Source organism: Chenopodium quinoa, unplaced genomic scaffold (genome assembly GCF_001683475.1).
Source record: "Chenopodium quinoa cultivar QQ74 unplaced genomic scaffold, ASM168347v1, whole genome shotgun sequence".
NCBI lineage: Eukaryota > Viridiplantae > Streptophyta > Magnoliopsida > Caryophyllales > Amaranthaceae > Chenopodium > Chenopodium quinoa.
The window spans coordinates 4,201,339-4,224,401 of record NW_018744239.1 but is presented as its reverse complement, the minus strand read 5'-3'; the positions used below and the strand labels follow the sequence as shown (position 1 = coordinate 4,224,401).

Sequence of the window (23,063 nt, the reverse complement as noted above, 5' to 3'; positions counted from 1 at the left end):
TTTTTTTTTTTTTTGGGTAACTAACTTATTGTCTATTGTACTATCAATCACATAATTTGTTAAGCCCTCCAAAACACATTCAGGAGGTATTTGGTAAATGGAAATTGAGGGTGGGAAAAGGGGCTTTTAATCCCAAATAAAAAAAAAATCTCTTAGTTTGTTAAATGGGATTGAGAATAAAGATGGGATTGGGATTGGGATTGGGATTGGGATTGGGAGTAAATGGGGTGAATTCCCACCAATTTATTACCAAGAGAGGGTAGGTAATAAATGGGTGGGAATGAGAATAAGTGAAAAATGACATTTTTTGCCATTAATGAAAAGAATGGAGGAGAAAGATTAGTAATGATAATTTTGTATTTTTGTTATTTATTCCTCATTTATTCCCATTCACTATCCAAACAAAGTATTTTCATATTTTTATATATTCACAACAATCAATTCCCAATTCCATTCCCACATTTTAATCCCCAAACTCCAATTTTCACATTTTAATCCCCAAACTTCCATTCTCACGTTCCAAACGGCCCCCCAAGCCGCCAAACAGTCAAGCATAAGCCCATCACATCCATTCCGCCAAAAAAAACCCCTTTCCCCCATTTCCAGCACTTTAGGGTTTTTCTAGGGTTTATCATTCTCCTTCATTCAATCCCCCCATCCTCAATTCCATCCCAAACCCCAAAATCACAACCCTAAATTCATCAAAAAAATTCAATATTCAATTCAATCATGAGTCCCCCTCACAATCGCATTCACTCATCAGAGTCAATCGCAGCTGCCGGACTCTCCTCGGATAAACATAGTATGCAAACCCTACAATCGAAAATGAAGTGTGATCCCGAAAGTTACGAGGCTGAATTACAGTCAAAATACCTGGATTTTAAATCATCTCTTGAGATTTTTGAGCAACAAGCTGCTCTTAGTTTCAATTCTGTTAGTGGTGTTTCTTCTGATCCTTCTGTTGCTAAAGAAGTCGGTGATTTGGCATTGTTCTTGGCTCATATGACCCCTTTTTACCCTAAATTTTTGTCGTTGTATCCGAAATAGCTTGCTGATCTTCTCCGTAGTACCGGTAAGTCGTTGCCGTCTTCGCTTCGTAGCCAGCTTACTCAGGGACTCATCCTTTTGGTCAATCGTAAGGTAGCATATTTCTCCGATTTTTGTTTCGTGTTGTGTGATGTTCATTAGCTAGGATATATGCGAAATTTCTGTGAAAATGTAATCTTTTTGGGAAACTTTTTTAAACATAATCTCAATATAGTTAAAAAATTGTAATGAAGATCAGTTGGAAAGTTTTTAATTCATTTACGGATGCGGAATTATGGTGGGTGTAGAAGTGGAACTGCTTTGTGTTGTGCAGTATGAAAATAAGACTGTTTACTACACTTCTGGGAACAGACTGTTAATTAAGTTTACGAATGATTATAATGTAATATGGCTTAATAAATGTGATCATATGATGTATATGTCATCACCTTGTGTATGTAGTGTGACCGTGTTTTTGGTTTGCAGATTGTTGCAATTGGTGAGACATTGGAATTGTTCATGGAACTTCAGACTTTTGATGATAGGAATTTGAGGAAATTGGCATATTCACATGTCATTCGTTTTATTCAGCGCATGAATAAAAAGCACAAGGATGAGTCGAAGAATAAGCCTCTTCAAAATGTTCTTTTTAAAATGCTAAAGGTCTGTTTCTTTTTAATATATTTTGTATACATGGTAATGATCTGTATTTCTCAACTCAATTGATTGGAAAGTAAAATATAATTCATATTCTTACAGCGTGAGGAGGAAGCATTTGCAAAGAGGGCTCTTGTCACACTTTGTGATCTTCACCGAAGGAAAGTTTGGTCTGATGAAAGAACTGTAAATGGAATTTGCATGGCGTGCTTTCATCCTTCATCACGGTAACCACCTTTTGTGTCCTTAAAAGTTAAAGCTATGTGACACTATAAGTGTGGACATGGAAGCATAGTCTGACTCATGTTTCTAATTATTTCAGGATCATGATAGCTGCTCTATCCTTCCTACTTGATTATGAAAAAATTAAAGATGATGATGACAGTGATGCATCAAGCAGTGAAGACGAGGCCTGTACTCTACAACCCCAAGTAGTTCTGGGTAGAGAGGATGTGTATAAGGTAATTACTGCTTTTTTGTCACAGTTGTCTGTTATCTCCTTGTAGGATTACAAACTGTTGACATTATCTTTGTTTTTCTCGATGCTTTGAATATCTATCCGGTTAGTACCAAATAAATAAAATGCAGGCTTTGCTTGAATTGGGGTTAGTAGTAAGGGACTTAGGGAGTATATTTTATTGGAAGAATTATTAATGGGGGATTAATTAAAGGTGGACAATTTATGGAGATAGATAAAGAAAAGGTTTGGCAATAAGCCAATCAGGTATGTTTTACAAGGCTAATGTGTTCTTTTAATTGGTAACAAGCCGTGAAGGTATAAATAATTTAGATTTTAGATACACCCATAATTGATGAAGTGCTTCTAGTTTTATTGTCTTTATATACAGAAAATGAGTGAATATGAGAACAGAATTAAACTTCATCCATAGAATAAAAATGCGGTATCGGTCGCGATCGCGGAAACGGTCGCTGTATCACGGTAACAGAATTGATGCAATAGTCGCGGGCTAGGTCGCGGTTGTAGCGGCAGAATTTTGTTTGAAATTTATTAAACTAAAAACTATATTTTAGGATTTTATTTTATTTTATATTTATGATTTAAAATTTTTGGCCCAAATGATAGTCGAATTTCACTAAAAAAAATAAATTGGAAGGAGTAAGTATTACCTCCCTTTCATATTATTTGCAACGATTAGACATTTTTGCTCTCTACTTCATGTCAAATCGTTGCAAATAATATGAAACGGAGGTAGTATTAAGTTAGGATAGTACACACTTCACAGCTGTACAAAGTAAAGTTAAATACCTATTCAAAAAAAAAAAAGTAAAGTTAAATACTTGGCTCAAGTACATCCACGTAGGGATGTTTATTTTTTTTTTAAAAAACCTGCCCCACTATCCCCATCTACCCCACTTATGGATTTTATCTAAATAAAAAACTGTCAGATCTCTTTCTTTCTGCTCTTCGAGTTCAGCAAAGAACTCTTTTGATTTTAATGGAGGTTTCTCCATATTTTCCCTTTCTATTCTTTATAAAGCAGGAACTTCACTGGAAATTAACCATCTGTGAGATAATATCGTTCAATGCGGGCGAATTTTAGTTCGTATCGGTTGAATCTGCCGAAAACTCGGCGTTTTAAAAAACGCCGCATCAAATCGGGAAATCTCGGATCGGTAGGCTTGAAATCCGTTACATACCGGCCGAATCGCGACGTAACGGCCGCATTTTTATACTATGACTTCATGCAAACCCTAAAATTAGCTAGCTATTAGAAAAAAATAATATCACAGATCTGATAATATTTGAATTATAGAATAATTGAAACCTTAAATAAAAAAATAAAAAATTAAGCCATATAATAAGAAAGGAGAGAGAGAATTGGAAAAATCAAACAAATGATTTTTGAAGTGAATATATCAAATTAAATTTGGTGATATAGTAAAAATTTAAATTAAGTTGACTTATAATTGTAACTAGAGAAAACATTGCTGTGAATACCCAGAGGATTATAGGTTAAAGAGAGAGAGAGAAACTCTGGTGTAAATGATGTTTGTTAAGCATTGGCTTGAGAGAGGGAGAGTGATGGGTTTGGGGCTTTTCCAGTTAACAAATACCTCATCCTTTAGGGGGGGCACTTGGGGACTACAATACCCTCGCATAGGAAGAGGGGGAGGAGGATCATAGGGCCAAGCTTATTGACTCCTCGCCAAGCATAAGATTAAAGACCAGACTTATTACCTCATTAGTTGATATACCCAATACCCTCCCAATTGAGGGAAGCCCAAAGGATGTAGATTTATTCATATTTAAACTAGATAAGTTATCTAGTGAAATTAGATGTTCAATGAATTGCTAACTGAATTGTGGAAGAGCTTGGGAGCTTTGAATTGGTTATGAGGCTTGTAAAAAGGAAGTTAGGTCGTAAGTCATAGACCACAACTGTAAGTAAAAAAAGCTTATGTTGCCCCCATTATCCCCTGTAGATGAGCCAAGCTTTGACTTGTTCATTTTGATAGCTTTCCTGATTACTTGATTCTCTAATCTTTACACTTGTAAACTTTCCCATGTGTTCCTAGTTCTAGTTAGAATTGGGCTCGTGACTTTGATTATGTAAACACCTGTTGACTTTTTCACTAGAAATTTGCTTTTTGCAGTAATGGGAGTATTTGTAAAAAGACTTTTAAGAGTGCTGTCTTATATGTTTCCTATGAGCTAGATATTGTTTTAATGCATCTCTTTCATGTACCTACAGGCTCACCATAAGGGCACAACAGCAAGCAAAAAGAAAAAGCAGGCTAAGTTGCAACGTGTGATGCGTAGCATGAAAAAGAAGCAGCGGTTGAGTTTAGAGAAAACTAGTCCAAATTACTATTCACCACTTTTACAGTTGAATGATGCACAGGTCTGTTGTGTTTGATGTGGCTTTGCTGCTTTCTTCTTTGGTTTAAATTTCATCACGCTGTTTTCTCTTTAATTTGTTGGAACTTTATTTTCTTAAGGGGTTTGCAGAGAAGCTGTTTTCTCGCCTTCAAAGCTGCAATGAGCGCTTTGAGGTTAGTATAAGTTCCTTTGGATGTTTTTTGAGTTTCTGAATGTTTGTCAAATTAGCTTGTTTCTTGCTTATCTGTGAATCTTATAGATGTATATTGTCTTGTGCTCCACATTCTATAAATCTGTAGTTATCTGGGAGGGTTTCAGATGTGTGTGTATACTGTTTTTCTTCCTTTAATGTAGCATTTTTTTTTATATGTCTGCCATCAACAATTTCATGAGCAATTTCACTTTGAAATCAAAAGAAAAATAAAAGGGATTCATGGACTCAGCTAGTGCCATGGGGGAGAGGGGTTGGTAAATATGAAGTTGCAAACAGTTTTGAAATGCTGTTATGAGTTCCATAGTTGCAGTACTCCAGGAAGAATTTCATATGATTATTGTGTACGCTTTCTAATCAATGTACTAGGTAATAGTTAAGTCTAAGAAAGCAAACTAGTTGGTCAGCATAGCTTTTAGCTATTCCTACCATCTGAGTGGGAACACACTCATGTAAGTTCATAATAAAACTGTGTTCTCATAATGTCTTACCAGTTTTGACGCCATAATTTGTGATATAAATGGATTAACAAAAGAAATGGCATATTAGGGGTCTCTGCTGAATTACTGCAAGGTTTGCACCATTTGGCTGGTTACTTGGGTTAGTGCTAATCTGCCAAGAAACTCTCATCTACATTCCGAAACATGACTATCCACAAATTTCTCAGTATTAGGAATCTTGTAGTACTTGAATCTCAAAACAATATTGCATTTCTCTAATCATCTGAACAGATGAAGAGTTGTTCAAATCCTCTCTGGTCTTCTCCTCTTCATTTGCTGTATGTTCATTATCTCTTGATCAGAGGGAGTAGGATCTTGCCAAAAAAAAAAAAAAAAAACTTTTCTGGGTATTCACTTCTGAATTACTGGAGTTATCTAAAGCGTTCTGTCTTTAGTCAAGTATGGAGTAGGATCTTGGTGAAGGACATCTAAGATAAAGAAATTCATCCTATTTGCAGGCATGTTGATAATAAATTCATCCTTTAGTTAACCTTTGATTTTTTTAAAATTCTGTTATTTCCATAGAGGTTTAACAATTTCATGTTGATAATAAATGCTTTTCTTCTTTTGGTATCTTTAGATAAAGATGATGATGATGAAAGTGATTGCTCGAACAGTTGGTCTTCACCAGTTGATTTTGCTAAGCTTCTATCCCTACCTCCAAAAATATGTGCAGGTTTGTGCTTTCGTAACCTCGCTTTGTAAGGGAATTTCCCCCCCCCCCCCCCCCCCCTATAATAATCTGATTTGCATTTTCCATTGACTTCGCAGCCTCATCAACGTGATATAACTAATCTGCTTGCTGCTGCTGTTCAAGCCTGCCATGATATGGTCTGTTTGTGGCATCTAGATGGCTTCTTTTCATTGTTTCCTTTACTCTGAATTTCTGACGCACCCCCTTTAAAAATAATTTTTGTTGGCATTGGTGATATTCATATTGTTTTGTTTTGTTAAACTGACCTTTTTTTTTTTTTTTTTTTTTTCCCTCTTGGCTCAATTAGGTACCGCCTGACGCTGTTGAACCTTTATTTAAACAGATTGTAAATCAGTTTGTGCACGATCGTTCACGAACAGAGGTATTGCTTGTGCCAACTTTTAGATTTAGTGAGCTAGGGAAACCTAAGAGATAGCTCTGTTGTGTTTTGAGATCTGAATTGTTTGTCATTTATCTAAATATGTGTTCTGAAATCTAGATTGTGTTGGTATTCTATAGTTCTTACGATGTCAATGATGTTGTGTTTTTGTTTTAGTTGCCTGTTTATTTGTTTGATTTTCGTGAACTAACCTTTTCTCACTAATCTGGACAGGCAATATCTGTTGGACTGAATGTGGTCAGAGAGATATGTCTACGCATGCCTCTGGTACTCCTCTTCATTTTCAAGTTTATGTTTAGACCCCATTTTGAAACCTCTAAATTGCGCCACTGTAACTTGTATTGCACCCTTGTGTGTATTGTGTTTTTTTTTTTCTTTGGGGTGGGGTGGGGGTAGTCGGTGGAGTGAACTAATACACGCATGTTTACATATTCCTTTGATATGTATGTGCGTATATAGTTCCTGATCTGAATGTCTGTTTCGTAGTCATTATCCCTAAAGTAAACAAGTGTATCCCACTTTCCTTTAATGCACAATGCACATCAATGAGATACTTTTGTAATTTCATATCGTGATTATATTTTCTGTTGATTTGTGTATTTTAGTTGATGAATGAGGATTTGCTTCAAGACCTTGTGATGTATAAGACATCAAAAGAAAAGGCAATTTCAAGTGCTGCTCGCTCTCTTGTCACTTTATTTAGAGAGGTAATCATTGCCTTTACTTTAACCTGTGCACTATTTCCCCCCTAAATAAATGTGTGTAACAAGGTTATCTGTCTGTAGATATGCCCTTCACTACTTATCAAAAAAGACCGTGGACGATCTAATAATTCGAAGGCTAAACCAAAAGAATATGGAGAGGTGAATGTCGCAATGGGTGTCCCTGGCGCAGAACTATTGCAGTCAGATGAAGAAGATGCTGATGAAGATAGTGACTTGAATGAAAATTGTCTCAGTGGATCCGAAGATGTTGAGAAAGATGATGCAGATTCAATGGCCTACTCTGGCAGTGAAGATGATGCAAAAGATGAAGGTTCCACTGAGTCTGAGGAGGATGAAGACAGGACTACTTATGTTGAAGAGGGTAGTGAAGATGAAGTTAGTGATGCGGATGACTTTGAAGATGAGGAAGAATCATGTAGCTCTAGTGAACCTGATGATAGTGATGTGGAGGTTGATGAAAAGAAAGGAGCAAGGAAGAGGAAATACGCTGATTTCGACCAACAACTGGATACTGCTAACTCTAGTCTTCGAGCTCTGAAGAAATTGACAGCAGCTAAGTTGGAACACCCGTCAGAAGCAGATGATCACATTTATTCCAATGAAGACTTTAAACGAATAAGAGAATTACAGGTACATTGATAGTTCATCATCTGTACCAGGCTTGACCTGCAATACGTGCTATTGACTCACCATATTCGAGATTGTCTTTTCATAGTGTAAAGAACTGTGGCCATTACATGATTCATTATTTCTTTTGATGCCTTTTTTATTTTATTATTATTATTATTTTTTTAATTTATTTATTAAATTATTTTATTTATTATTTTTTTTGCATATGATCAGGCAAAAAAGAAAGCAAGATCTGCTTTGGCGCAACACGGATTTTTAAAGGGCACAAATCCTAAGTCAGCAACTATCAAGATCCCAAGCGCGGACCAATTAAGTCTCAAGCCACTTGATCCTTCCACACTTGAAGTAAGTATTTTTCTGTGCTAGCTAGCCCTCTTTTTTTGGATCTATTTTTCCACTTGATGAAACCATGAATCGTAGAGAATCCATGAATCAGAATAGAACTAATATAATCCCGTCTGTTATATAATCATTAGCACATTTTAAATCATTTCATATACGAAAAATTCTTGATGTGAAAAGATGCAGGCAGTAACTGATCTTTCATTTGTAAATGTCGTGGATCTTTTATGTACACTGAACAATATTATTTATTTCTCTATTTTTAATAATTTTGTGGAGTATAAAGAAGCCAGTTATAGTGTTATGACTGTTAACTGATTTGTAGCTAATTATATTTGTTTTTATTTTTGTGATTGTAGGCAAATATCCGAAGAAAGATGACCAAGGAACAGAGAGTTGCATTAATGAAGGCAGGAAGAGAGGATAGAGAAGGATACACATCTAAAGCTGCTGTCAAACAGAAGAAGGTTTGTCCATCCATCTGGTCCTACCGTCTTTCTTTTCCTGTTTGTTAACCTCATGGCTATTTATTAGTTCTGAAAGCAAGCTTCCAATGCCCATTCTGAATTTAAGCTTAATGATAATGACTGTACTGAAGAAGCTGAATTCATGTTTTGATAGATGTACTCGTCTCATGCTAATAATTTTGGATTATGCCTTGTAGTATAGGGGAATCAATAATCTCAGTAGATTGATGTTTATAGTTTAGGAATCCATTATTCCATTCTTGTTTTTACTGATCTTGCTGATTCCAATTTCAATATTGCTTCGCCCATGGTTCTCATGGAAGTCTTTTCTACTGCTGATGTTAATTTTATGATGGTTAACAGAAGGGTGGTTTAAGCAACCGACAGAAGGAACATAAGAAGTTTATGCCTATTGCTGCAAAGAGAGGCAAGATTGCAAGATCTAGAGAAGATAAAAGGATAAAGAAGATGACGTCTGGCAAACAGTTCCGAGGGAAGAAGGCATGGAAGTGATTTTTTTTTGTTCACATAATTTTGCGGGTGCTTATGTTGAACAGATGTCTACGCCTTCTATTGAACAGATCTACGTCTTCTATTCAATTTCAACTTGTTTTTATTTTCTTATTAAATGAAACTCGTGCGATGCACAGTTTGTTTGTATTTTTTTTACAACTTATATATTTTTCCTATATTTGTGATAAAATTTGTTACTTTATTTATTCGTTGTAACTAGTATATCATATTATCATTTAATATTATCATTTATTTATTTTAAAATAAATTGTGAATTTTAAAATAAAGGATAATATTTTATATTTATTAATTTAAACTTTAAAGTTTCATTGGCCAATTTTATTTTGTTAACGTAGAACTTAATCTTTAACACAAAAATGATAAATGATGAACATTTTATTTTTCGCTAGAAAAAGTAGAAGGATATATTTTAAATTTCAATTGGATTTTTCTTGTTTTTTATATTTAATTTAAAACTAATTTCTTTTTGAGAGAAAACTGATATTTTTTTTAATTAAATGTGATTTCAATTTTTTAAGTAGTATATTTTTATAAAATATTTTATTCTAATCCCTTGTCATATTTTCAATCTAATCCATTTTTTTTTTAAATATCGTGAATTTCATTTTTTTTTAATTTTAATAGTATTTTTTTTATATATACGAAATAAAATAAGTTGTTCTTCTCTAGATAAAATTTCTAATTTAAAAAGATAGTATTTTATTTATTTAATAAATTTAAATTTTTAATTTTAATCTTACGTGGTGCTTTAAAATAACAATCCTACGTGACATAATCCTATACGTAGCGTTCTAAAAATACTAATCTTACATGACACTCTAATAATTTTTTAAAAACAAAGTTCTAGGTGGCTTTCTAAAATCTAGGGAAAAAACTCCCCTTTATATATATATATATATATATATATATATATATATATATATATTGAAACAATTCCCCTTTATATAATTTAATGTGATTTCATTTTTTTATTAGTATATTTTTATAAAATATTTTATTATAATCACTTGTCATATTTTATTTATCTAATTCAAATTTTTTTTAAAATATCAATTGAGCGTGATTTCATTTTTGTAAGTACAATAATATTTTTTTATATATACGAAATAAAATAAATTGTTTCCTTAGTTTTTAATTGTTTAGTTATTAATAATCGTCCTTTCTCTCTCTTTATGAGAGTTTTATTCCCAATTTTTGGGTTTGTTCTCTCCGTTTGTGGGAGTTTGGAGTATGTTTTTCTTTTCTTCTCTTATGGAAGATTAGAATTGGGTAGTTGTAGCTTGCTTGGAAGATTAATTTCTGTGATTGTTCTTCCGACAAGGAATGAAGATTTAGGGTTTCATAATCTTTCTAAATATCTAGAGTACCACACATGTATTTTCATCCATACGACCATGCATCAGTGGATCTTAAGCCGAATTAGTGCTAACTCACATATTGTATTGCTTCGTAAGAAGTTTTTTTTATTAAGGCTACTATTGATCGAATCTACAATGTATTTTGTTTTATGGTGATATATTTTTGTGTTGGGAGTTTAGATTTCTTAAGAATTATTTACATTGTAAAGTGTCGTTTGGCTATATTTTATCAATGAAATCCTATTTCCTGTCAAAAAAAAAATCCAATTTAAAAAGATAGTATTTTTTTAATAATAAGTTTAATTTTTAATTTTAATCTTACGCGGCGCTTTAAAATAACAATCTTACGTGGCATTATTCTATAAGTAACACTCTACAAATACTAATCCTACATGGCGCTCTAATAATTTTTTAAAAATAAAAATCATAGGTGGCTCTCTAAAATCTTTGGAAAAAACTCCTCTTTATATATATACTAGTTTTGTGCCCGGGCGATGCCCAGATGGCCGGATTGTTGATAAAATTATAGGATAAACTTTTTGGCTTAAATATTCATTAATACGGTTATGTAATTCCTTTTTTAGTCTTGTATGTACTCTGTAAATAAATATCTATGTATAATTGGCTTGAAATTATCGTTATTGAACTTAAATTATTTTTACTGAAATGAAAGTATTTTTACCAAACCAAAATTATTTTTACTGGTTAAAACTTATTTTTGTTGATTCTCTATTATGTTTTTTTTACTAAATTAAATATATTATAAATGGATCTTATTTTATTGAACTTTTTGAAACGAATTATATGATGGAAATAAAACCGAGTTATGGGATATTTATTAAAAGTTAGGATTAATTTTGGGTATATAAAATATTAGAAATATAGTGATAATAAAACTTTATCAACAACAATTTTATCTTATAAAATCTATCTAAAAATCGCTTACTTAGCATCATATGTGTCATAATATAATACTTATTTATCTCCTACGTGACGAATAAGTAGAATGTCAAGTGTCGCTGTCTCATGACTTGGCTGCAAGACCGGCTTTATTTATTAGTGATATGATATTAATTTTTTTGTTTTGTTTTGTGCCCCGTGTGATGCCTGAGTTGTTTTTTAAATTTTACGATATTTTTTTAATCTATATGTTAATTTTAAAAGATAACATTAATATAAACTTTTTATCTATCCAAATAAATCATATGTGTCAATCTAATGGTTAGTTGTCACCTACATACACAACACATACGAAAAGCTTGAATGACATATCTTGTTCCCAGGCTAATCGTATCGCTTTCTGTTATGTCGCGTAACTTGATTAATCGTATAACTTCGTATATATGAATGACCAACTTATATTTAATATCAATTAATAAAATGTATCATAAATAGATTTATTTTGAATTACTCTTTAACACAAATATTATGATAAAAAAAATTATAGGATAATTATTGAGAGTTATAATCTAATTATTAATTTGAATAAAATTATAATTTAATTTATAATAGATGTATTTTTATCGAAAATAAAACTCTAAACCAATACTTTTATCCTAAATTTTTTTCCAAATTTTTTTGAATATAAAACTCTAAACTAATTTTTTTATCCTACAAAATTTATCTAAATTTATCCAACTTTTTTATTGAAAAAAAATATTCCAATAAGTCCTACCTATGTGTCAAAATAATTATTGGCGTCTATATGGCGCGATACTTGGCGAAAAGTTAAAATGCCAAGTGTCGCTGTCTCGTTTTTGCTTGCTTTCCCTTTTCTCTCCAAAGCTCTTGAAATGTCACTTGTAATGTTTGTTTATAAACCGAAGCTCTTTTTCTTTTTCTTTTATATATATATAATAATAATAATAATGATAATAATAATAATAATAATAATTTCATACAAGTAAATTTTTTTTGTCACTGTATTATTGTAGTGGTATCTGCTACTGAGTATCCATTAATATATGTTCTTTTCATCAACTCTTTTTTAAGAGTTTGAGATTTATATTTTTCCCCTTTTCAACTGCAAATTGGTTCATGATTCGTAAATGAGACTCTATCTGGTGCCCGAACAAATTATTATTTTCTTCTTACAATGAACCAAACTAGAATATACCATCAAAAAGAAAAAAGAAAAACCTAAAGTAGAATTTATTTGACTAAGTCTTCTTTTGCCATAGATAAGGGGAGAAAGGCCCCAATTCGAGGCCATTATTTCTCCTAAAGCATGCGTAGCTTTTGTAAAGTAGAGAAAAATGTTAGACGGTTGTGCTTGGAAAATAGGGGATGGTAGCTAGGTGAAAGGATGCTAAGGCAAAACCCTCAATGCTAGTCAAAGCCCTGCCCTTCTCATCATTTGTTACACTCAGGCCACAACGTAGAAGGTTAAGACTCATTTTAAATTAGGCTGAAAGTCATCTTCCGTTGGATAGCATTTTAAATATCCGTTAGCACCATAGTACTCTTATGAAGGAAGTTTTCCTGTAAAGAGTTTCATATGAAGGATTGGTGGCTAAGGCTTAGTCGAAGAATCAAGGTGTGGATACCAACGGAGTTTGTGATCATCGTGGAGCTGAAGAAGAAATAGCAGCTCATATTTTTTGGTTATGTGAATTAGAAGTTTGAACTAAAGTATGATGTATTTGATTGCTTATTGTTGGTTGTTTTGCTTGAGGACAAACAAAGGTTTAGCATGGGAAAGTTGGATATGTTTATATTTTGCATTATTTTTACTCCTATTTTATGGTATTTTCTAGGTGATTGAGTGATTCTAACAATTTTGCATGATATTGTTGGTTCTTCCTAGCTATTTTCTACTGACACTTTCTCCGTGGAGTGATGTTTGTGTTTTAGTTGATTTGGATAGGAATTGGAGGATTTTCTCATTTCTTTGGATGATCATTGGAGGATTTTCCTAGCTATATGTTTTTCAATTTCGCTGTTTTGAAATTTAATTCAAGCCCTCGAGAGCTCATCTATTGTGCACTCTTTCACTCATAACTTCTGATCTATAAAAATAATACGGCTAGAAACTATATATTTGAAGAGTTTTTCAACGATAAGTCACACACTAAATTTTGATGACGAGCAATTATATAAAGTTGTGACAATTTAAAGATTTCTCAAGCAAGGTCTCCCGGTGCCACCGAGTGAGATCTTGGAGAGTTGGAGCTTCTTAAAGAAGTTACGAGGAGTATTATTTTTCACCTCTAGCCCGGTCCGGTGGTTCGGGCAATGTTTTGGGAGGCTCCAAATCAAGTTTTTGAAGGCCGTTTATGAAGCTTTAACACGCACTCGATTGAGTTAGTCTGCGAAAGCTCGAGATCAAGACGGCACTAAATTTAGTTCGTTTTTTATCTTCTTTTTTGGCCATCCCTGTATAAAGGGATTGTGCAAACTTTATTTGTAGTCAAGCTTTTATTCCGTGCTCTTTAGTTTACTTTTAAGCACTTTGTTTAGTTTTAATTCTCAAGCATTCGATTAACACTTTGGATTCGAGTTTTGTTTCAACATCATTCCTAGAGGTAATTTTTCATATGCAATTCATTGTTCTTAATTGATTCATTATATTTCAAGTTTCAATCTTTATTTATCGTAATCATGCTTTTCATGATTGTGTTAATTGTTACAGCACGACCCTCATGGTCTCTCGCGCCGACGCCCAAGCCAACCCAGCCATTTTCGGAAACCAAATCATCTGCATTTAGCTTGATAACACCCATAGGTGGACAGGTGGTGCTTGCCAAGTCTTGGAGATTCCCTTTGCAATAACACCCATACTGGCTGTCTGGCTTTAAGAAAATCGTTTACATTTAGCAGTTCTATAATGACAGTAAAGAATAACACAAATGGTCTTAATTAATGTTAAAACACCCTCGAAAATTCTGCAACTTGCTTCTTAAGCACACCAATTAAGTTATTAGATAAACTAGACTTTCAGCATACTTAGCTCACAAGGAGTTACTGCACAACATTACGCTGCCTCCCATCTGGAATAGCGAAAAGAACAATTGGCTTCAAATGTTTGTAAAATGGTACATCACATCTGAAATAACCCTTTCTTTCTAATTGAATGATCTCTCCAGAAATCAGATACCGCATGTTTGAGTCCCCAAGTGCGAAGGTGTCTTTTCTGGTGACAGGGTTAAGTGCCTTGAAAAACTCCTCTTCCTGCATCTTTTCCTCCTTTCCCTTCTCACCTCTCTTTTTCTTGATTTTGACTTGAGATAGAAAAGGAATTCAATCAAGAAACAAATTACTAGGAATCAATAACAATTGTTATACAGAATGGTTGTCTAGGTAGTACTAGCTTCTCCTTAGTAATCAGATAATCAAACTCCACAAACTGAAGCCGGACTAGTTCATCTGTCTCAGGAAGCCAAGTCAGCTTCAGCTCAGTTGCTTTAACAGATCCTTCGAGATACAACACTCCTAACAACTCCACAACAATACCCATCTCATTCCGCTTGATTTCTTTAATAATACAATTTCCCCAATCCATTAAAGTCACCTCATCATTAGCAGATATGCTTATAGCATCAGCATAATCAATCCATATATTTTTGGTATAAAGTGTGCACTTATCTCCTGCTTCTTTAAACTTTTTATGCCGAGGCATGATGCGCACAAAGGGCTCTGCAGGGCCATTAGCAAGGGTTATCAGCACTCGGTGTTCCTCGAGCACAGCAGTATGTCTTGGACAGATGGGATCAGTGATCTTTTTATTAATGGTCCACAGTTTATCCCATTACATCAGATTTTGGTTTGTGAAAGCCCCCTGCAGAACAGCATTATAGAATAAGTTCAGAATTTGCACATACATAAAATATACTTGCAGAAAGGCACTTTCGACTTAGAAATTTCACTACATTGCATATCACAGAATCAACAGAGCACAGGTTATACAGTTGGAGCAAAAATAATGTAACTACGAATTATACCCGTTCACCTATGTATTGGGTAAGTGCCTCTTATCTTAAGACCTCTGCGCACCATCCCTTGAATAGTAGGTACACGAGGATCATCCCATCCGTCAACTCTTCCATTTTGCACAAACCATAGAATCTTACGCTTGCTTAAAAGTGTATAGACCATACTCAATCTACTAAATTCATAAAAACAAACTTTTCTAACTCCCATATCCTCTTGGATCATGTGACATTGATCATCACGGTCACGATATTCATTTGACCGAAGGACATGTGTTATGCCTTCAAAAGCATCTACAAATGGACTTGCAAAGTCATAGGTTGGGTACAACTTATATTTGAAACCAACCCGATGATGGTGAGCTAAATTGCACCTGTAGTAAACAGGGTCTCTGAGACACTTGTTTGGATTCTGGAAGTCTAATTTGCCCCTTAGACAACACATCAGGCCTCTGTCAGATCCCACAATCATTTCCTTCCATAACTCCAAATTCTTACTTACACTATAGTTCCTGCACTTCGATTCAACCCCTTTATCCCTTTTAATCCTCATTTGATCTACTGGTGTATCATCCACATTTGCTTTACCCTCACAAATCAATTTCTCAGCCATATCCATCAACTGAGGGAAGTAATCGAATGTATAAGTTACAGCATCATAAACAATGCCGAGAGTAACAATATCTTTGGGAAGACTCTCCACAAATTCAGTGCTTTTTTTAGCTTTGTGTCATCCAATCGCACAATCAGACGACCTTTATACTTATCAACAAAATATTTATTGAGCAAGGCTACTTTTGAATGACCTATGTGGAGATATCCATTGGGCTCAGGGGCAAACCTCAGACAAACCTTTCCCACTTCAGCATTAGGAAGATCAATTTCAGGCAAATTAGAGATATATGTTTTCTTCTTCTCAATACTGCCACTATACAGTCCCAAAATGTTATTCAAAGATGACTTATACTTGGACATCAAAGTGTTGTACCATTTCTCAAGATTCTTATACTTGAAAAACCCCCTCAAGCTTTCACTCCTCTTACCAAAATCTGTAGGTAGCAAATGCAGTTTTTCAGAAAAGAGTAGCACATATCATCTTATTCATTTACAGAAAAACATTGAGATAAAATTTAGCTAATCGTTGTAGATTCTTACATGAAAGAGCCGACCATAAGGCTATATCTGTTATCGACAAGTTCTGACCAACCAAATAGGTACATGACGAAGGCATACAACTATCAACAATGCTGCAAGCTCTTTCAAATTCAGATCCTTTATCGAAGATGGGAATGAAATCAAGCCACTCATCAATCTAAATGCAAACATACATAAGCAGGAATCAAGTTAGGCAATAAACAGATAATACAACAGCAAATTATCAGAAAGAACTTTGAAATTCACCTTTCCAGATTGAAATGCACCAACACCATAAAGCTTCAAGTCGCGTCCAATGTATCGCAAAAGAACATATGTGCCATTCAGCTTAGACCTAGAATAATAAAGAAATTTAAACAATACTTTTGGACGCCTAGATTAATAACTGAAAGGAATGGTGTCCTTCCAACAAGTGTATTATTCCGATAGAGGGTTGATCAATGGTGTTTACGCCACCATTTCACCCTTTTTCGTTAATGAATTCCCCTTATTTGTCACTTGTTTGTACCTCTTCTTATCGTTTTTACCTTTATTTTAGTTACTTTTATTTTTTCTCATGTTTTTTTCCTTTTCTTTTATCTTATCTTTTGCTTTTTACCCTTTATTTGTTTGCTTTGATAGCTCCTAGCACTCGTGGGCGGAATTTGAGTTGCTAAGCGGAGTTGAAGTTGCTAGAGTGGCTTATTCCAAGAAGAGGAGGTGCAAAAAGTAGAGGGCGCGCTGCCACAGCAAGTCGCGAGCACGGGTATCGAAGCCGCGGGCGCGGACAGGAAGCTTTTGAGCTGAACACCAGTTTCTGGAGATGACTGGGAGATGGCTTGGTGAGGGCGCGACAGCTAAAGGCCTCGGGCGCGACACAAGTGGCCGCGGGCGTGGCAATCAAGGCCACAGGCGCGGCGACCTGGGTTTTTCCAACTTCGTACCCACAGCAGAGAGGACGCGGCAGCTTGCTGGAGAGGCCTCTCCCTCACCCATTTTCTTTGTTTTATCAAGAAACTATAAATAGTCTTTGGCTTGAATTTTCATTCATTCACTATTTCATAGCAATATTTTGTAGAGAGGGAATATCAATATTTTAAAGAGAGAAAGTAGCTTAACCTTCAAGTTTCCATTGTTGTAATCAAGATCTTTTCAAGCTTCCATCAAGTTTTCATCTTTTCAATGCAACTAGTCCATGTTTGCTTAATCCTTCAAGTTTAATAGTAGTAATCTCTTTACCCCTTATCTTTTGTTTGGTTTTATTGTTCTTAATAGTGTTTATTTCCATAAAGTTCCTTGCTTTTACTTATTTCATTGCTTTTTCTTTGGTTTTGAATCATGTTTGGTTTTGTTGGGATTGAATCCATGTTTAGTGTAGATGATATGGCTATCTTCTTTTCTTTAGCTTAGACTTCTAGCTAGGGAAGGGGGTGAAAATCATGATTGATTGAGTTTATATTGATGATTGATTGGGTTTTTCCTTGAGTTGATGATTTTGTGCTTATAATGCTTGGAGCTATTGTTGTGCACCTCTAGCCCCAACATTTGAGTTCTAGATTAGATGCATGAGAATGATCTAGTTTAGGTTTGATCGATTTCATTGACTTGCTTTGAGTGATTGCATGAGAATGAATTATTTTGAGTAGAGTTTGTACTCCTTGGCATGAATCCATGATGATTATCATAGTTGTCTTAGTAGATCATGATTAGAACCCCCTTTCCCTAGTGTTTTTGATCATATTTCCATTAAAATCTTATTTTTCATCTTTATTTTGGTGATTCTAGTTTAACTCCTTATTTTGCTTGTTTTAATTCTTTCTTGGTAGCTAGTTTAATCTTAGATATTCACAAAAACAAACCAAAATACCCCTTGTTACTTGCTATAGATTCTTAATTCCACTTTGATTGTGCAATACCCTGTTTCCTAGTGGTTCGACCCTAGCTTGTCACTATCTAGTGTAAACTTTATAGAGTTAGGTTAGGAATATAAATTGTTGATTAGAATTAGGATAGTAGACACGACCTATTGTCCGCTGATCAAATTTTTGGCGCCGTTGCCGGGGAAACGACTAGTTTTGCACTCTTATTGTGTTATTATTGGATTTGTTGCTTTTTATTTTGTTCCTTTACTCTCTTGCTAGTCATTGCTAATCGTTTGCTTAGCTTTGGTGGATACTAAGGAGATCTCAAGGACCACCTACACACTACATTGACCAAGAGATCGACCGCACTTTGAGAAAAGTCCGTAGGCTTTATCAAGAAGAGGGGTGAGGTCTTGGTGCTATTGTTGAGAGTGAGAGTGATTCTTGGTCTTTGAATTCTCAAAGTGAGGAAATGGCGGGACAAGAAGATGATGTTTTGTTTCGTGAGTTTGGGAATCTGGAGGATTATGAGCTCATGGGAGGGATTTTTTTATCTGTCACGGAAACCAATTTTATCATTCATCCTCAACACACTAGAATGGTACAAGCGGAACAATTTTCGGGCTCTCCAAGTGCAGATCCTATTGAGCACCTTAATAGATTCCTTGAGCTTTGTGCCATGATTCAAACCAATCAAGTTTCTCAAGAATACATCCGTATGCACTTATTTTGACAATCTCTTTCGGGTAGAGCAAAGAAGTGGCTCAAACAATTTAAGCCAAATTCTCTTACAAAATGAAAAGAGGTAGTCAAGGAATTCTTGAAGAGGTTCATTTCCGAAGAAAAGACCGTCGAAATGAGAAGGAAGATTGCATCATTTGAACAAGATGCGGATGAGAGTCTTAGTGAAGCTTGGAAAGGTTCAAGGAGTTGGTACAAGCATGTCCTCACCATGAATACAATCAAAGCTTGCTCATGCGATTCTTCTATGATGGATTGAAACCTATCTAGAGCTAACTTGGATGCGGGGGTGGGTGGACAATTGATTAAGGTCCCCCAAAATCAAGTTGAAGCAAAAATTGAAGAGGTAGTGAAGAACTACTCTTGGGGAGGTAGAAGGAGGAATGCACCAAAGAAGGGTGAAAAGTATGAATTGGAGAAGGTTGATCAATTGCAACATCAAATTGAGCTTTTGACAAAAGGGCTTGCAAAGTTGAATACGAGTGTTAATAGTGGGGCAAGCTCCTCTCAAGTCAATTCTTTCTCTTGTCAAAATTGTGGTGGTACAAACCACGATACATCTTATTGTGGAGGTTTGAGCCCCGAACATATAGCGGCATACAACACAAGGCAAGATGGATATAGGGGAAGTGGCGGTGGAGTAGCTTGGAGCAACCACCACCCGGATTTGCACACCAAGCTCAATAGTGGAGTCAAGAATTTCAACCCGAAATGTTAAACAGATCAGGTTCAGGTTGGGGGGCTTTAATCCGAAATGACCCGAACACCAAAATGACCCGACCTGATCTGTTTGACACCCGCCCCTACTTGCAACACTTGTTGCTCATCTTCCTTTTTACCTTTTTTTAACTATTCTTTGTTCATAGGCTCTAAGAGACCCATTTAATTCGTCAATCGTCATGGAATCCAATTCCTTATTGGCCTCTTCGGTAGCAACCACTACATGGTTGAAATCTAAATTAAGAGAACATAGTATTTTTTTCAACTACACAAGAGTCTGGCATTGACTCACCAAGCCTCTTCATTTGATTCACAACGTATAAAACTCTTCCAAAATAATCTGAGATGGATTCTTTATCAAACATCTTAAGGTGTTCAAACTCTCCTCTTAGAGTTTGAAAACAGACCTTCTTTACTCTACTTACTCCTTCAAACGAATTTTGAAGAGTATCCCATGCTTGTTTGGAGTTGGTTGCATTAGCAACTTTCTCAAACATATCATCATCCAATCCTTGATGGATGACCGTAAGTGCATTTTGATCCCTTTTCCTCTTAGTTTCCAAAGCTTGTTTATCAGCTTCATTTAATTTTGAGTTATCATCTAGTTGTATAAAACCTTTCTCAACAATCTCCCAAATTCCTTATGCGCCAAGAATAGTTTTCATTCGTAGAGACTACTTATCGTAATTTTCTTTTGTGAGTTTCGAGTATTGAAAAGTTACGACATTATTTTTTGTGCCATGTCTTATATATGATGTGGCTCTGGTACCACTTTGTTGGAAGCGTTGTGGACACACAAATATATTTCAAACAGTAATATAGAGAGAAAAATAAATGCACTAAATAATAACTCTTATATCTCTTATATAAAATGTGTGTTTCTTACTTTTCTACTTCTTTCTTCTTAGTACAAAATGAATTACATATTGCGTTTATATAATATTGTTGTATGCTAATAAATGAATGTTACTCCTAATACTTCTCTCATTCTTACATTTTAATAGTGTTGCTTGTTTTTTCTCATTTCCATGAATATAATGATGTCAAGTTTATTTATCTATTTTTAACATTACTTACATGCTATTGTTCTTTTTTCCTTTTGTTGTTCTTTATAACTTTGCTATTTTAATTTATTTAGGCTTAAATACTAAGTAAACAATCATCTTTGAGCAAGTTCAAAGCTCAAATACCAAATATATATATATTATTGAAAAAAAAAAGTACTGACTAGACAGCATCAGAATGTTGCATGAAGGAATGCATATAATACATTTATCATCACTTTTTTTAGGATTACCAATGAAAACAAACTTTGGCATTAGTTATACTGCTGATTTTGGTTAAATGTTTTAGCTTCTTTTGTGTCAAGTTCGTCTAGATCCAAGTAATGATCAATCTTCTGCCTCTCATAGGATTCTAATCGATGCCAAACTTGTATAAGATAGCTAGGGTCTTAATATATCTATGCTACAAAAATCACCTAATCTTAGGAATCCTTTCTTTCTATTTTTATTCTCTTAGTTATCTTACTCAATCCTTATCATTTCGATCTTTGTCAATTTTCCTATTTTTATCCAATCTTCCTTGAGTCATGTTTAACTTATCCTATCGAAAAATTGTTATTGTCCCTAGTCACAAATTCAAGCATTTTATTTTCTTGACTGTAAGGTTTGGAAGTCTGTAACCCATTCTTGAAAAACCCTTGATATACTCTCCTACTTTGTTAAAAGGTTCAGCAGTAACCTTTGACTCCTCAAAACAATTCATTTCTTTGTGTTTTTCAAGCATCCAACCTGAGCATTCCATATGTTGGAGGCTTGCTTCATCTGAATAATATCTACAGGTTCACTAAGACCCTCAATCAACCTCAATACAAGACACAAATCCAAGTTGGCGCTTTAGACTCTTCTAGCAGACCCCCCCCCCCCCCTCCCATGGCTTTCCAAGTTAAATTTCTTGGAGTCTCACTAATCACGATGCTTATAGTATCCCTTCCATTTTCTAGTTAGGGTTGGCCTTCAATCCTAAAATAAAGTACTAATTAACCAGTCAAGGAGCGATGAAGGAATGCATGTAATACATTTATCATCGCTTTTTTTTTGGATTACCAATGAAAACAAACTTTGGCATTAGTTATACTGCTGATTTTTTTTTCATCATCAAATTTTGCGTACACAGTACTACCATTGGAGTAGGTTTGGAATGAGTGAGTAAGTGAATGAGTGGTAAGTTTTGAATGAGCTGAGTGAGTAGTTAGTGTTAGGTTTTGAATGAGTGACTGAGTGGGCATGCCATTGGAGTATGTACTACCCCGAAGCTTGGCGCTGTAAATGTGAGAATAAGTTGTACATGCAAAGAGAGGGAGAAGGTTGAATTATTGTAGGTACTGTGTAAACGAAATTTGATGATGAAACAAAATCAGCAATGCAACTAATGAGATTGAGCTAGCTAGGCTATCAGAATACTCTTGTTTCTTCTACTGTACTACTTTTACACTAGTTGTTCCAAATTCTTTTTTTTATTTATTCTTTTAATCTCACTGACACAAGGTATTACAAGGTATAATTTATTAATTTATACTCAATAATCAATACCCAAATGCTCTAGCTTAGTCCTTGATTTGTTACGGGTAATTAATTACTACTAGTACAATTATTCACTATTTCAATTTGCTACAATAATTGACTAATTCAATTCTCACCTAAATCTGATTGATATTTCATAAGTTCATTGAGTTACATTGATCGAATATTATAATAATGTTATCATTGTTATAATCATGCACACCGCCCTAATATCAGATGTTCACCCCTCTCTTTCCATTTGTTTTTACATCGTAAATAAATGGGTCAAATTTAAAAAAATTTACCACATATTTCCTTCAAAACTAGTCTGTAACCCATTCTTGAAAAACCCTTGATATACTCTCCTACTTTGTTAAAAGGTTCAACAGTGACCTTTGACTCCTCAAAACAATTCATTTCTTTGTGCTTTTCAAGCATCCAACCTGAGCATTCCATATGTTGGAGGCTTGCTTCATCCGAATAATATCTACAGGTTCACTAAGACCCTCAATCAACTTCAATACAGGTCCCAAATCCAAGTTGGCGCTTTAGACTCTTCTAGCAGACCCAGAACATTACCTTACCCGAAGCATAATTGGGCTGCATTTTTATCTTACTATGTGATGCATGTGAATAATATTTAATTTGGGCAGAGTACAACAATTCTATACATGCAAAGAGTACAAGCTAGATAGATGCTCAAGGACATATAGAGGTACTCAAAATAG

General features: G+C 34.5%; 1 protein-coding gene and 1 pseudogene across 1 annotated transcript; one reads left to right on the top strand and one right to left on the bottom strand.

Moving 5' to 3' along the window:
* The first annotated feature begins 292 nt into the window (after positions 1 to 292).
* LOC110694218 (protein SDA1 homolog) lies at positions 293 to 9,092 on the top strand. The gene is made up of 15 exons (XM_021871402.1): positions 293 to 1,140; positions 1,513 to 1,689; positions 1,786 to 1,910; positions 2,006 to 2,144; positions 4,398 to 4,547; positions 4,645 to 4,698; positions 5,817 to 5,912; positions 6,008 to 6,067; positions 6,238 to 6,312; positions 6,544 to 6,597; positions 6,936 to 7,037; positions 7,116 to 7,685; positions 7,899 to 8,030; positions 8,387 to 8,494; positions 8,858 to 9,092. Exons 2-15 carry the CDS (start codon positions 1,546 to 1,548, stop codon positions 9,005 to 9,007), a joined length of 1,959 nt encoding a protein of 652 aa, XP_021727094.1. The 5' UTR covers positions 293 to 1,140; positions 1,513 to 1,545; the 3' UTR covers positions 9,008 to 9,092.
* A 5,176-nt stretch (positions 9,093 to 14,268) lies between these two features.
* Positions 14,269 to 22,752, bottom strand: LOC110694281 (annotated as a pseudogene).
* Between the last annotated feature and the right edge of the window lie 311 nt (positions 22,753 to 23,063).

Bases quoted from the DNA above. Each gene is read 5' to 3' on its own strand.
- LOC110694218 (XM_021871402.1), top strand. From the start codon at position 1,546: ATGGAACTTCAGACTTTTGATGATAGGAATTTGAGGAAATTGGCATAT. The intron at 2,145-4,397 runs GTAATTACTGCT...ATGTACCTACAG, and splicing joins GTAGAGAGGATGTGTATAAG to GCTCACCATAAGGGCACAAC. The intron at 7,686-7,898 runs GTACATTGATAG...GCATATGATCAG, and splicing joins AACGAATAAGAGAATTACAG to GCAAAAAAGAAAGCAAGATC.